Source organism: Cavia porcellus, unplaced genomic scaffold, assembly GCF_034190915.1.
Source record: "Cavia porcellus strain 051 isolate PalLab524CR breed Dunkin Hartley unplaced genomic scaffold, mCavPor4.1 scaffold_17, whole genome shotgun sequence".
In the NCBI taxonomy this organism is placed as follows: domain Eukaryota; kingdom Metazoa; phylum Chordata; class Mammalia; order Rodentia; family Caviidae; genus Cavia; species Cavia porcellus.
Genome location: NW_026947500.1, coordinates 19,159,317 through 19,172,729, shown reverse-complemented (window position 1 = coordinate 19,172,729; position 13,413 = coordinate 19,159,317). Strand labels below are relative to the sequence as shown.

General features: G+C 49.8%; 1 protein-coding gene across 2 annotated transcripts in view; it reads right to left on the bottom strand.

Moving 5' to 3' along the window:
* Window positions 1-311: 311 nt before the first annotated feature.
* Window positions 312-13,413, bottom strand: part of Ippk (inositol-pentakisphosphate 2-kinase) — a 45,908-nt gene continuing 32,806 nt past the window's right edge. For both annotated transcript variants that reach the window (XM_003468236.5, XM_023564367.2), the window contains 2 exons: window positions 4,819-4,898; window positions 312-1,522 (listed from right to left, as the gene is read on the bottom strand). In XM_003468236.5, the coding sequence (XP_003468284.1) occupies window positions 1,297-1,522; window positions 4,819-4,898 (306 nt within the window). In that variant the 3' untranslated portion in view covers window positions 312-1,296. The remainder of the gene's footprint in view (window positions 1,523-4,818; window positions 4,899-13,413) is intronic.

Sequence of the window (13,413 nt, the reverse complement as noted above, 5' to 3'; positions counted from 1 at the left end):
CAGCACCCACACAGGGTGTGCAGCAAACCTGCCCCAATGCCCCAGTTTTAGGTTTTGGTGTGGTACCTGCTATGGAACCCAGACAGCACTGAGCTGGATTCTGCACCACCCCGCCTCATTATCTGACAACAGGTCTCGCTAAACTGCCCAGGCTGGCCTTTGAACTTGTGACTCTCCTGCCTCAGCCTCCCAGGGTGCCAGGATGACAGGCATGTACCACATGTGGCCGTATAACTATCTTCTTGTATCCCCGAATCTAGAATAAGGTTAGAAACATTAAGACGATTCGAAATAAATGAATACTAGAAGAGTTGTCTTGATTCAATCAAACAAGTGTAATTTTCAAGTTATCACAAAATTTCCCACAAAAATTTACAATCAGCAAAATATTTTCCTCATTTTTCATGTAGCATTTTCATACAATTTCATGGTTTCATTAATATAATATGTTACACTAAGCCTTCATTAGTCCCTCAAATGATGTATAAATAGCTGTACAACCTAGCATAGAATATAAAATGAGGCCAAGACTCCCAGTGATTCATAGCAGCCGGGCACACTTCTGGTGACCCCAACAAGACCCTCCCTGTGCACACTGGGATCTGCACCTCCTGCAGCCCACGGCGGCCAGGCCCAGGCCCTCACGGCAGCCTAAGGGAAGGGTGTGGCGGGGAGGACAGGACCCTCAGTCTTGGACCACTAGCGGCTGCCTGCACCTCGACCCTGGCTCCTCAGTGAGGTGCAGCTCTGCCTGCAGCCTCTGCAGCAGCAGTGTCAGGTAGGAAAGGGCGCCTCGCCTCCCTTAGAGTCCAAAACAAACCATAAAGCAAAAGCAGAAAGTGGGTGCCCGCATGAGTGGTGCTTGTCCTGACCTGAGTCTCGCGCCCCCACCAACCTCTGGGCAAGCGCTGGCCAGGGCACCTCCGCAGGAACCTGCGCCTGCACCACCCAGGACAGGTCCCTTGGCAGCCGGGTCCCCCAGGGCCTGGGCTGTGTGGCTTGCACTGAGGAGAAAGTTCCAGTATCTCCAAGCTCTAAGACGTCCGTGACAGTCTAAGTTTTCTGTGTAACAGGTCCGGCGGTCAGAGGCCCGCAGGCAGCTGCCCAGGGCTGGCGGACACCACCTCCTGGGAGCGTGAGCGCTCCCTGGGCCGTGGCACCCATCCCCTGTCCCTTGTCCCCGAGATGCTCTGGTGCTCAGTGTAGCCTCTCCCAGAGATGGCTTCACCTTCACAGCAGGACAAGTTCTCACCCGGACTCCGCTCTCACAGTGCAGGCCCACAGGGCTGCGGGGACTTAGACTTTGTGGAGGACCAGCGTGCAGTCTTCACGCTCCTTGAACCGGGTGGGTGCCACGGCGCCATCTTTGGCATGCACAGTCTTGGCGTAATAGCTGGCGATCTTGGCGTCCAGCCTGTGCTGGTGAGGGATGCTCTCATACGGCTTGAGGTCCAGGTCCAGCGCAGACACCGAGAAGGCCATCCGGGCCCTCGAGGCGGGGACAATGAGCCTCTGCTCGGGGCTGCAAGGCAGAAAGCAGTTTCAGAGCACAGAGCCTCACATCAGAGCACGTGTCGTGCACACTCCTGGGGGGGGGGGGGCATGAAAGGGCCGTTATGCGGAACTCGGGAGTGACCCTCCCACGGCCCAGAGGTCTAAACACAATGTGGAAACGTCACTTTATCCTGCTTAACCGTTACAAAACCTAGACGAAAGCAGAGGCGATCTGGCCACGGGACAGCGCAGACGCTGAGGATGGGCGGCTTGCTATGTTGGTCGCCCCCCCCCCCATGGCTGCGGGAGCTGCGCTCTCTAACCGTGTCTTTGGTGTCTGGTGTTTTGCTTCCCAGGGCTTAGTTTTGTAGCCTTATAAACATTGGAACCCCCACCATGGCTCGTAGCAAACAGGAGCGCGTTCAGAGGCACGCTGCTGTCTGTGTGGAGCCGGAGCACAGCATACACAGGAGCAGCCGAGGGAGCCAGACTCAGTGCAGCCCAAAGGAAGTGTGCTGGGCGCTGGCTTCTCACGCTCACTACTGTTCCAGACTCAGGAATCCCAGGAAACAGGCAGACTCAGCCTTCAGAGCCTGCCGGGGGACAGCCTGCTCCGAGACCGCTAATCAGGGCAGCACTCTAACTCGGTTCCTACTGCAGAACCCTGCTGTAGGAAAAGACGACCCCTAGCCGAGCTGCTGGGGTCACTGCTGTCTCCTAACTAGCAGAGAAGGGCACATCAGTCATGCACTACACACATCAGTGCCCCAGGTCTTGTGGAGGGAGCTGGAGGAGCTTCGGCAGGTCCTGATGCCTGGATCCCAGCCCACCTGCCGGGACCAAGACAAGGGCTCCGGATTCTGGAGGACGCCTCGGTGTCCCAGTCATAAGCAGCACCCAACAAGATGCCACCTACATCAGAAAGCGTTTGCTAAACAGTCCCTGCAGGCTCTGACCACCTGGTCAATGCATCCAGGAGCTCGGTAAGAGTCAGTTAGTGGTCAGCAAGTGCCAGCCTCTGCTACCAGGATGCTCCTCTGCCCTCAGGGTCCCTGCAGCTGAGACTGGATAAGAGGCTCCCAGGAGCGCATGACTCCTGTCACAACCACGTGTCTCTCTGGGAGCCTCAGCACTGGGGCTGGCAGGATTCCTGGCTGCGGGGGAGCTGCCCTCACCTGGAGCATTGACCACAGGGAGGGTGGCCAGGGGACAGGCAGAGGAGCCAGGACTACAGCCCCTGCCCACGCTGTGTGACACAGGAAATAGCAGCAGCAGGACTCTAAAGGGAACCACGGGCAGCTTTCCTGTGCTTCCAAACCCCACACCATCTAGAGCAGCAGGAAGGCAGGCTTAGAGCTCGGCTGTGGCTGCAGAGCCAGGAAGCCTCCGCTCAGGCGGTGAGTGTGAGACTCAGCCTGTCTGCAAGCTGCAGAGAGTGAAGGACCTGGATTCCCCTCAGGCTGGCTGTGCACCTCAGGGCTATAGACAGCAGGACAAACCTCACCCTCGCTCTGTCTCTGAGTGCCACCTCTACGGAGTGCAGAGCCCAAGGGCAGCAGTGGGAGAGCCCCCGAAGGTCTGCTCCCCACCACCCCACCTGTGCCCCTCAGAGCCTCTGGAGGCAGATCGGGCACCCTGGGTCTCCCACCCACCCGGGACTTCCAGGCATCCACATACCTAAGCTCCCCCAATCTATGATTTTCCCAACACAAAGCTTATATACATTAAAACTATAGTAAGCTTAAGTGAAGGTGTATGAAAACTTCAAAAGGATTGGAAGTGCTTTCCATTGTGCATCTTTGTCTGTTTTTTACCTCCTCCCTTTAAACATACTCATTCTTACTGGTATTTTTCGAGCAGTGCTGGGACAGAGCTCAGGGCCTGCTGCAGGCCAGGCTGGCACGTTTCCTTGGCACCATGAAAGAAATTCCTGCATTTGGTGAAAGGGCTCGGATGAGCTCTTAAATACAGATGGGCCACTGTGTCATGAATGTAATAAGCACACAGCTGTACCAAAATTCAACCATTTCCTTATTTTGCACATGAAGATTGTTTGCAAATTTTCAGATCAAAATCATGGTGTAGGACACCTTTCCACACAGCATGTGCTTTCCACACAGCATGTGAGCCTGTGAGGATTCCGCAGGTTGACACTTTCCTAAAACAAACTGGACAGCAGCCCTCCTCAGTCACACCAGAGGGGGCGGGGTGGTGTCACCCAGTGTCTCTCCCCCACTTAGCAAATTCATCAAGGCAGGAGAGGGTGACAGGGTTAGAAGCCTGAGGCTCCATCCCTATGCTTTTAGGGCATACCTGAGATGATCTCCCTGTCCCTGTGGGGAGAATGAAAAGGGACACTCGGGGAGTGATGATTGCTATGCCTATACCCCCAGCCTGAGCCCTGCACAGGTGTGGACTGCAGTGGCCCAGCTGGTACTTGCAGGGCAGCTGGTACTTGGCTCTCCAGTGCACCCCTGTCCCCGTCACAGCAGACAGCGGATCTGGAGGAAGTAGGCGCCTCACCTTCCTGCGGAGCCTCGGCCCTGCCTTCCCGGCTTCCCTGAGCCCTGTGCGCTCATACCCTTCTCCCTGCCGCATCCTTAGCTGCCGCTGTGGGTCTGGGTCTCTCCCGAGCAGGTGGCTCCCCATGGAGGGCTTCTCTCCCCCAGCTTTGGCACTCTGTACTTGGGGGAAACTAAACAAAATGTCTTTCCTGTGCTTCAGTCTCACCCTGTAACTGCCCTGGGGCTTCACATCAGAGAGGGACCAATCCTGTGCCTACCAGGAACAGGACTCCTAGAAACTTTTGCCAAAAGCCTCAGAAAATCCAGTGGCCAGCAGCTGGTGAGCAAGGTTGTCCTGACCCAGAAATGTGCCACAGAAGCAGCAGTCAGGGCCTGCTCTGCCTTCACACAGGCCCTGTTTACAAGGAGATGGTCAGGATCACAGCAAATGGTGACATCCTGACAGAGGTGGCAGATGACCGAATGTGCTGTCTCCAGGCTCTGCGTGGAAGGCTACCCACCCCACACCACAGACCTGGCAGAGGGTTAGGAGCGAGGCCCATGGGTGCACAGTGTGGCTCTCTGGAGTGGAACCTGCTACATTAGCCACACCCTTGGGGTAAGCAACAGAATAACTGTTTTTAGTTCTCTTCTAGAAATGTCTTTGAATTACAAGCTTCCACACAGGGAGAGCTGGAAAGCCCCATGATACCAAGTCAAGGATGTAGTGGTCCCATCAGGGGGTACCTAACTATGGGGGCCGCCATCCTCTTCCACCAGCAACCCTGCAAGATGACAGCAGGGGACGTGCAGGCCTCACCTGGTGTCCTGCAGACACGGGGACAGTGCAATCATGATGGAGCAGTCCTTGGCAGTCATGGCCGCGCGGTACTGCTGCACCTGCAGGGACAGGGAGGGAGAGGTCACCTCTACAGAAACAGTGCGGGCACGTCCCCCTTTCTTCTTTGCTCTGTCACTGTTGTTTGAATTTTTAGATTAAATGGCTCTCACTTTCACAAAAATAAAGTTACACAAAAGGAACTGGGCTTTTCACATTACTGTGGGGCTCACATGTGTAGCCACTGTTCCTCTCTCCCTAGTGCCTGGAGGACCTACCCCAAGCTGCCCTGTGGGCAGGGCAGAGAGGCCAAGGGGAACGCACTGGGGGAGGCCTGCTCCCGGCTTTGGAGGTGTGATGACACCCAGCACCTAGCTATGCAGCTATGTAAAGAGAGGCTCTTTACAACCTCTGTCCAGTTGTAAAGAGATCCAAGAAATCTGTGTTTCATGCATTTTGACACACCCAATCAAAAACAAAAAGCCAGGCATGCTAATGCATGCTGTAACTCCAACACTCAGGAGGCTGAGGCAGGACTGAGAGTTCAAGGCTAGCCTGGTGAGACCCTGTCTCAACCCACCCCACCCAACAAAAGCAAACAGCGCTCAGTGTAAAAAAGGACAAAATATGTAGCATGTCCTTGGTACACTACAAGCCTCATGTAAAACAACCAAGAAATCATAAAAGACTCACAAATTTAAAAAGTTAGAAGAGCTTTATATGATGCAGCCTGTCCTAATCTAAAACTCAAAGACAAGTAACAAGCTGGGAGAAAACACGCACAGCGTGAGAGGGACTCTCAACTACAGTGCCAGAGACCACCGTGGACAGTAACTCATCGCACAGGAAGTGGACCATCACACAGGAAGCGAACCAGAGTGGGGCAGATCTCACACACACACACACGTTTTACCCATCTGCACAGCAGAAAATATTTCATTCCTGGAATTTCCATGTCCTTAATTTCTAGTGAGAGATTAAATATGTATATGTGGAACTTGAATGTGTGCATGTGTGAGAGAGCGGGCAGGAGGGAAGGTGCGCTTTGAGTAATGCTCCACTAGGTAAATGGCCAACTCGGCTGCTGAAGCCAGCTTAAAAAGCTGCAAAAAACAGCGGACGTATTTGTGTGAAGACAGAACTGACACAGCAGGGGAGGCAGAGACATTGGGATCTGCCAGTCCAGGAGAGGGCTGGGAGTTCTGGGGTCAGCTGACAGATGCCTTTAACTACCCCACCCCCCGTGATGGTAACCACTGGGAACCAACCGGAGCACTCAAAGTGCTGCTCCTTTTGAGATTAAGTAGATTAAGGTTGCGGCCCATCTACATCCCAGCACTCCTGGAACCTGAGTCATAATCACAAATTCAAACCCAGCTTCCCTGCAACAAATCAGCAGAAACCTATCTCAAAATGAAAAATAAAGAGGGCTGAGGTGCAGCTCCACACCGAGGTCCTGCACTCAGTCCCTGCACAGGCACAACAGAAAGACGGAATGTGAGCCAAAGTCCACAGGGCCTACTGGGAATTGCAACTCCAATGGAAGAAATCACTGAACTGGGATTAAAACAAACTTGACTTGTTAGTGCTCCTCGACCTCTGGCAGGAGCAGACCTACGATTCTCACTGGAAAAAGATATGATCCTAAGCCTCAAATTATTTCTAAAGTAATTGTACAAATACAATTTCTGGCACACAAAAATACACAGGCACAAGAAGACAGGATGAGATGAACAAAATCCAGCAAAATCTAATAAAAAAAAAAACAGTAGGGAAGGAGTGTATGAGAGTCTGTACTTTCCACTTTCACTGAGGACTGAAAACCTGTTTAAAAAAAAAAAGTATTTTAAAAGAGGAAGGGAGGGCATGGGGAGGCAGGGAGAGAGAAAAGAAGCTGCAACTGGAAAAAATCCGTAACTGTCCCAAGCGATGGCCACTGGACTTCCAGCTGTTGGATTTACCAGGCGCGCATGCTGTTCTGCTCAAGGAATCGAAGGCTAAACAACTTCAGAGGAGAACTGGAAACTATAAAAATAAAGCAGGTAGAAATTCGAGATCTAAAAAATGCAAAAAGCAATATTAAGACTTCAACAGATAGTTTTAATGGCAAATAGAAACAGTGCAGAGGCTGTGATGTGGATGGACAGCAGACTCTCAAGCAATACAGTGCAGCTGACAGCGGGTGCTTCTCCTTGGCGGCAGTCTCCCCTGGGGTTTCAGGGGGGGTCATGGGAAGGAACAGCGACTCTGGCCAGGCCCGGAGCCTGGGGTTGGCCAGGACTGAGGAGCAGCTGGGGTGCCAGGCGCCTCCCACTGCTCTTCTTTTCCTAACAACAAAATAATCTTTACTTCAGTTATGATAATTCACACCTCATTTTGCCTTCAGTTAAAATGCAAATGGCACTGAGGAAGGATAACACTGCTTCAAACTTTGTGTTCTAAACCTAATACCCAAAAGCTGAGTTTGGTATGAAAAGGTCATAATTTAGGGACAAGGGAACCAAGCACAGATAACAAAATGAAAAAAACAGACAAGGCTAAAGAGAATGCCAGACTAAAGACAGACCAAAAGAAAACCACCAGAAAATAGCAAAGACAAGACAATGTGTCCAACATGTGTAACTGGAATCCGGAAGAGAGGAAATGAACAAAAACAAAACCTGACAAAGGGCAGAATTTTTCCTATATTGAAGACATCAAGGCACAAATTCAAGAAAACCTCCCCAAAATCATTTCTGCACATTACTAAACAAACACTTAAAATTTGCTGCAAGCAGACAACACCAAGAAAAAAACAAGGGAAAGTGTCCTTCAGACAGGGCCAGAGGGACCCTCCTCTCTGCTGGGAGGTGCGGAGCCCAGTGTGGGGCTTCCCAGGCTCAGTGCGGGTGACTAGAACCAGGCCCCTTGTGTTGATCGCTGGGCAGGGGAGACACCACAGCTGCTAAGCATCCTGTACTGCCAGAGAAGAACAGTGTTAAATCACACGGCCTCCAGGAAAGTCCACTAATTGATGCAATAGTTGAGAAACTACTCTTTATAAATTCCAAGTGAATAGAATATGGACAGTGAATGATGAGAAAAAAAAGAACACTCTGAAAGGTTAAGATAAAAGCAGAAAATCTAAAATAGCTGATCAAAAACTTAAAGTCTAACGAAGTGACAAAGAAAATGCCAGAATGCATTTTAAAAACCCAAATATATGCCACATTGAAATGCAGACAGACGGTGAAAAATGAAAGGCTGGACAAAGATACACACTGCAAAATATTAAGCAGAGGAATCAAGAGAAGTTACACTAATAGCAGACAAAAGACATGAAAGGTGCTACCAGAGAAGAACGATGCTTAACTGATAAATGTCAACTGAGAATGAAAAACCCAAGTCACCAGGAAGGCACAGCAATTCCAGCTCCATGATACCTCACAAGGTAACTGCACAACAAGAAGAAAATACAAGTCCACACTCCTTATGGGAAACTTCCAAACATCCTTCTGGGAGCAGGCAGGCAGTCAGATCACGAAGGCGACAGAAGAGCTCAACCACAGGGCTCATCTGACCTCGTGGGCAGACAGACCACACAACAATCGGAAACTTGAGAAACTAGATTTCAAGCATATACAGGAGTTTAAAAAAAAAAAAAAATCAACAAACTTCAAATGATCATATAGAGTATGCTCTTTGCTATGCAATTTTAAATCAATAGTAAAAGATGATGATAGTACCCGTGTTTGCTAATTGATTCCTCTCTAGATTTATGGGTCAAAGGACAAACTAATGATCAAGAGTACATTTTAAATGAAAATACAGTTTGTGGAATATAACTAAAGTCATGGCTGGAGGAAAATACATACTTAGTAGTAGCTAAAAACAGTCCTATTAAGTGTTCCCATCAGGGAAAAGTTGCAGAAATTATGCCACACAGAAAAAGGAATGATCACAGTAAGGTGATAACACAAAATAATCATGTAGGAAAAGCTCAAAAAGGTTTTATGAAACTAAACACTGAGAAACTCTGGGTGGGGCTGAAGAAGACACTTGTAATCCACTCTAAAATCATAAAGTGGCTTTATATAAATATCAGAAATTCCTTGCTCATAATTGCAGAGGCTGAAACACCCAAACTGATCTGGAGGGCTCTGTTCAGGAGCCAGTGTCCCCCAAGGTCTCTGCTTTCCACATCCACACTGCAGGGGTAAGCCACCCGAGAATCCAACAGAGAAGCACCAAACACCAGGAATAAGAGGGTATTCTTCAGATCTTACAGAACATTAAATGATAAGAGTGTTAATGCCCCAGAAAAAAATCATAGGTCAAAATACTGAAAACTTGTGTAGCTAAAAGAAATTTCTACCAAAACAACTTCGAGAAATATCGAAATCTGATACCGAGCTTTTAATTTACAATTTTCCTAAACAGACAACTACCGGTCTCAGAGGGTCCATCTGGGCTTCTGTAAGGCATCTGGGGAAGAAACAGCACCACTGCAGGGAACAAAGGCCAACTCCGTGCCAGGTCCACAAGGGGGCCACACGCTTGGTACTAAAGACTCATGAAAAACAAAACGGGAACCCAGGGCTCCTGTCCCCGCAGGCACACACCAGAACCTCCCCAAACAAACTGCCAGCAGAGCCAGGTTCACCATGCATGGAGAACCACCCAAGACCACCAATGGATGCACTAGCGTACTGCCAAACACAGGAGCAGACAATATGAAAAACTCGTACGATAGCTCATAGAAACAAAAAGTGTGCACACAGTTCAACATCCGCTCCTGACTTCAAAATCTCTTAAGGATTGGGTGTGGTGGTACATCTAATCCCAGAACTCCAGGAGGCTGATGCAGGAGGATCACAAATTCAAGTCCAGACTGGGCAACTGGCTGACTTGGTGAGACCTGTCAACCAGCCAGTCAATGGCTGAGATTAGTCTGCTATGAAGGCCCTAAATTCCCCCAGGTCGCTAAGTAAATAGTCCTTAAATCTGATTACAGCCATCTATCATAAAAGAAACATGAATCCTACATTATTAATCCTAATAAAATTTGTTCCTTCTAAGATTCGTAACAATACCGAATTTCTCACTATCACCTATTAACTATAAACAGTGAAATAAAACAGGAAGACACAGAGATTGGAGAAAGGGGAAAATATCAAATGCACAAGGAATATGATAAAAAGGAAATGCAAGGGAAGCTTAAATAGTTAGAATTAAAAAGGGAGCAACTGCTAAGCAAGGCAGTGCACGCCTGTGAGCCCCGCACTGCAGTGCTGGGGAGAGTTCGAGGCCAGCCTGAGCAACACAGTGAGACTCTATCTCCAAAAAAAAGTGAGCAGCTGCTGCTATAAGATCAAAACAAAAATCAAGCCAAAACAAACAAATATATAACCAAAATAAACACTTTTAAAATGAAGTATTCTGAAAGGTCCCCATTCATAGCCCAAAACTGTCAGCTATCTTGAAGTAATAAAAACGTCCATGCTGGAAGAGTGGGTGTTGCAGACATCGACGCTTGCTGTCATTTTAAAGCCAAAACTCAGAAGCCCAGTAGTCGTGTTCCTGACTCCCTGAACTGAGCACGATGAATTAAAATACGCACAGGTGTGCAAACAGTCCAGCACAGCCAGGAGTGTTTAAGGCTGAGAACAGAAACACACGCAGAAGTCCCCTTGTGCCTACTTCCCGGTATGCCACTCCCCCAGGTGCACTCTGGGATGCTGATGCTCGGACTAGTGGCCTGCAGTGCCCCTCACCTCCGCCCCTAGAAAGCTTCACAATGGTCTCGCAAACTCTGCGAGACAGTGCTGCACAGCACAAGGCTGAGGTAGAAGACCTAGCTGCAGCATCCACCCTGGCTTCCTCCTGCCCGGCCCTGCCCCACCTGGGTGGACAGAGACCCTGGCCCACGTGGAGAGCTGTGAAGGTTCTGAGAGCAGCTTTGCCAGGACACCCTGAGCGTCCCACTCAGGCCACCCTGGCAAGTGCTGCATGATGCACACAGCTCACCAAGGACAGGGCCCAGACAGCAAGAGCGGCCCCGAGGGCTGTGAAGCATAGCCAAGGCCACACAGCACACAGAGCACAAACCTTCGGGAACAGCTGCACCTGGGGGGCAAAGGGCCCCAGTGAGCGCCAGGGAACTCCAGGGTGGCTTCACGGAGCTTGCTAGGGAACAGTCATGGGGTGACTCTGGGCCCCTCTTGTACATACTATCATCTCAGAGAGCAAATGGTTAATGAAATAAAACCTTAGAAAATTAAGTAAGTTTATCTTACTTTTTTGTGAGGTGACAGGGAAACAGTGCCCTCAACTGTTGCAAGAAAGAACCTAACAGTAAAATCCTTTTGGGAGGACAATGTGTCAAAACCCATCAGAAACAGACCAGGTTGACTTCTAAGACTGCATGGCATGGAAACGCCGTGTGCAGCCCACCACAGTGGCCCACACATAGGATCACAGCCCTCAGGAGGCGCAGGCAGGAAGCTTGCCAGTTCCAGTTTCAGGAATCAAAAGGGCTAGGGGTGGAGCGCAGTGACAGTGTGAGCCTGGCTTCCACCCCTAGGACTGCAAAAACACTAGCAGGTAGGCAGGCCCTTCTGAAGAGCCTGACCCGAGCACCACCGAGTACCGGTGCACAGCGGGCGGGAAGGTGAAAAACACCCCCACACAACTGGCTCTGCACCAGAGCCTCAAGAGAGCAGAGCACAAGTCTGGGGCTGGAAGCATCTGGAACGTGGAGCTGCCCAGGAGGTTTGATCCGCCTCAAGCCAAGGCCTGCAAGGTCTTCCCCACGCAGATCAGATCAGATCAGATCAGATCAGATCCACCTGAGTTCACAATTAGCATCAAAAACACAATCAAAAATAAAATCACAATTGAATAAGCCACGGCCATGAATTAGGCAAAACACCCAGACAGTTTACAACAAAATGGGACTTCACAACTTGCTTAAAGAAAAAAAAAAAAGGACAGAGTTTCAATTAAGTAAAAGTTTAAATTCTACAAGAAAAAAAGTAATTTTTTAAAAAGCAGTATTATCTTAATTTTAAGAGTATCTGTGAAGAGAATCCAGGACCTGGGCACAGTGGCAAGCGCTCTGCCACTGAGCTACACCCTCGGCCCCGTATGTTTTCTTCTGAGACAGGATCCTGCTAAGATGCCCAGGTTGCCTCAAACCTGTGATCCTCCTGCCTCAGCCTCCCAAGTAGCTGAGAACACAGGTGTTCCTGGCTAATTACTGTATAATCCCTTCTACCTAGAAAAATAACTCTTTTCAAGACTCTGAGTGGAAATATAAACATATCCATAAAATTTACCAACACAACATCACTAAGGTATTTTTAAAAGGACGTTCTTCAGGAAGTGGGGAGAACCAATAAATTAGTTAACTTTGATGAAATTAACAATTTTCTAACACAAGTAATGCAAGAAAGAAAAGCCCAGCCTAGGATGGCATTATTAGTGAACTCTATCACACATTTAAAGAAAAATTAACATCAATTCCTCTCAAACTCTTTTGAAAATTAGAAGCTGGAGCATTCTGACACCTCCAGTGAAGCCAGTAACTACCCTGACACAGAAACCAGGACATCAAGCTTGGAGTGGTAGTGCACACCTAGAAACCTTGCACCTGGAAGGCTGAGGTAAGAGGGCCACGGTGAGCCACGAGTTCAAGGCTAGCCTGGACTGCCTAGTGAGCTCCAGGGAATCATGAACTACAGAGACTCTGCCTCAAAAGACAAAAACAAATGCACAAAACAATTGGAGACGAGTATCTCTTAGGAATATGGCCCTGAAAATCCTTCATGCGCACAGTGCTCTGTGAGCACAGGTTTGGGTTTACTGAATCCTGGATCTTCGAAAACTGAGTCTAGTAGTGGTTGCAAGATCTGTGAGTGTGGTGAAGGCCTCGGCATCATACACCGTCACCAGATAGCCAGTACAAGGTAAAATTCTACCTCAGAGCTGTTACAGAAAAAAGGAAATGGGGGGGCAAACTGAGCAGCTGGGATGATACAGATTGAACACAAACGCGTAGGTAAGTCAAGACAAGTTTGGGAATAGAGCAAGTCTCTGAATGGGGCACGGCTCCAGCCAGGGCACTGCCCAGCAGGACGAGGCCCCTGGGCTGCCGCTCTTACACCACAAATAAGACTAAGGCACAGGGTCAAACTGGATGACAGCTGCTCCCAAGGGTGGAAACACCAGGTGGAACTTCCAAACCAGTGCAGGAAGAGAACGACTCTGCGCCACAGCCCAGCTTCCACCCCAGCCACCACCAAGCTGTCGGCGGTTACTCTGAGGGCTCCACAACAGAACGCAGTAGCTCCCTGGACTCCGAGGGACCATGCAGTTCGTCACTGGGGCTGTCCCTTCCAGAAAGCCCACTAAGCCTGCTCAGGACATGACCCAGAAGGGCGGGGCCAGAGCTGTCAAGGGCTCAGTGTGCTGAGACCTGAGATGCTGGCCTAACACAGAGGCCAGGTCAGCGCTGGGAGGGACAGCCCTCCCCAGCCCTGTGTTCCACTTCCACGGCTCCCTCCCCAGAGCAGTGGCTCACAGAGACCTCGGGCCACT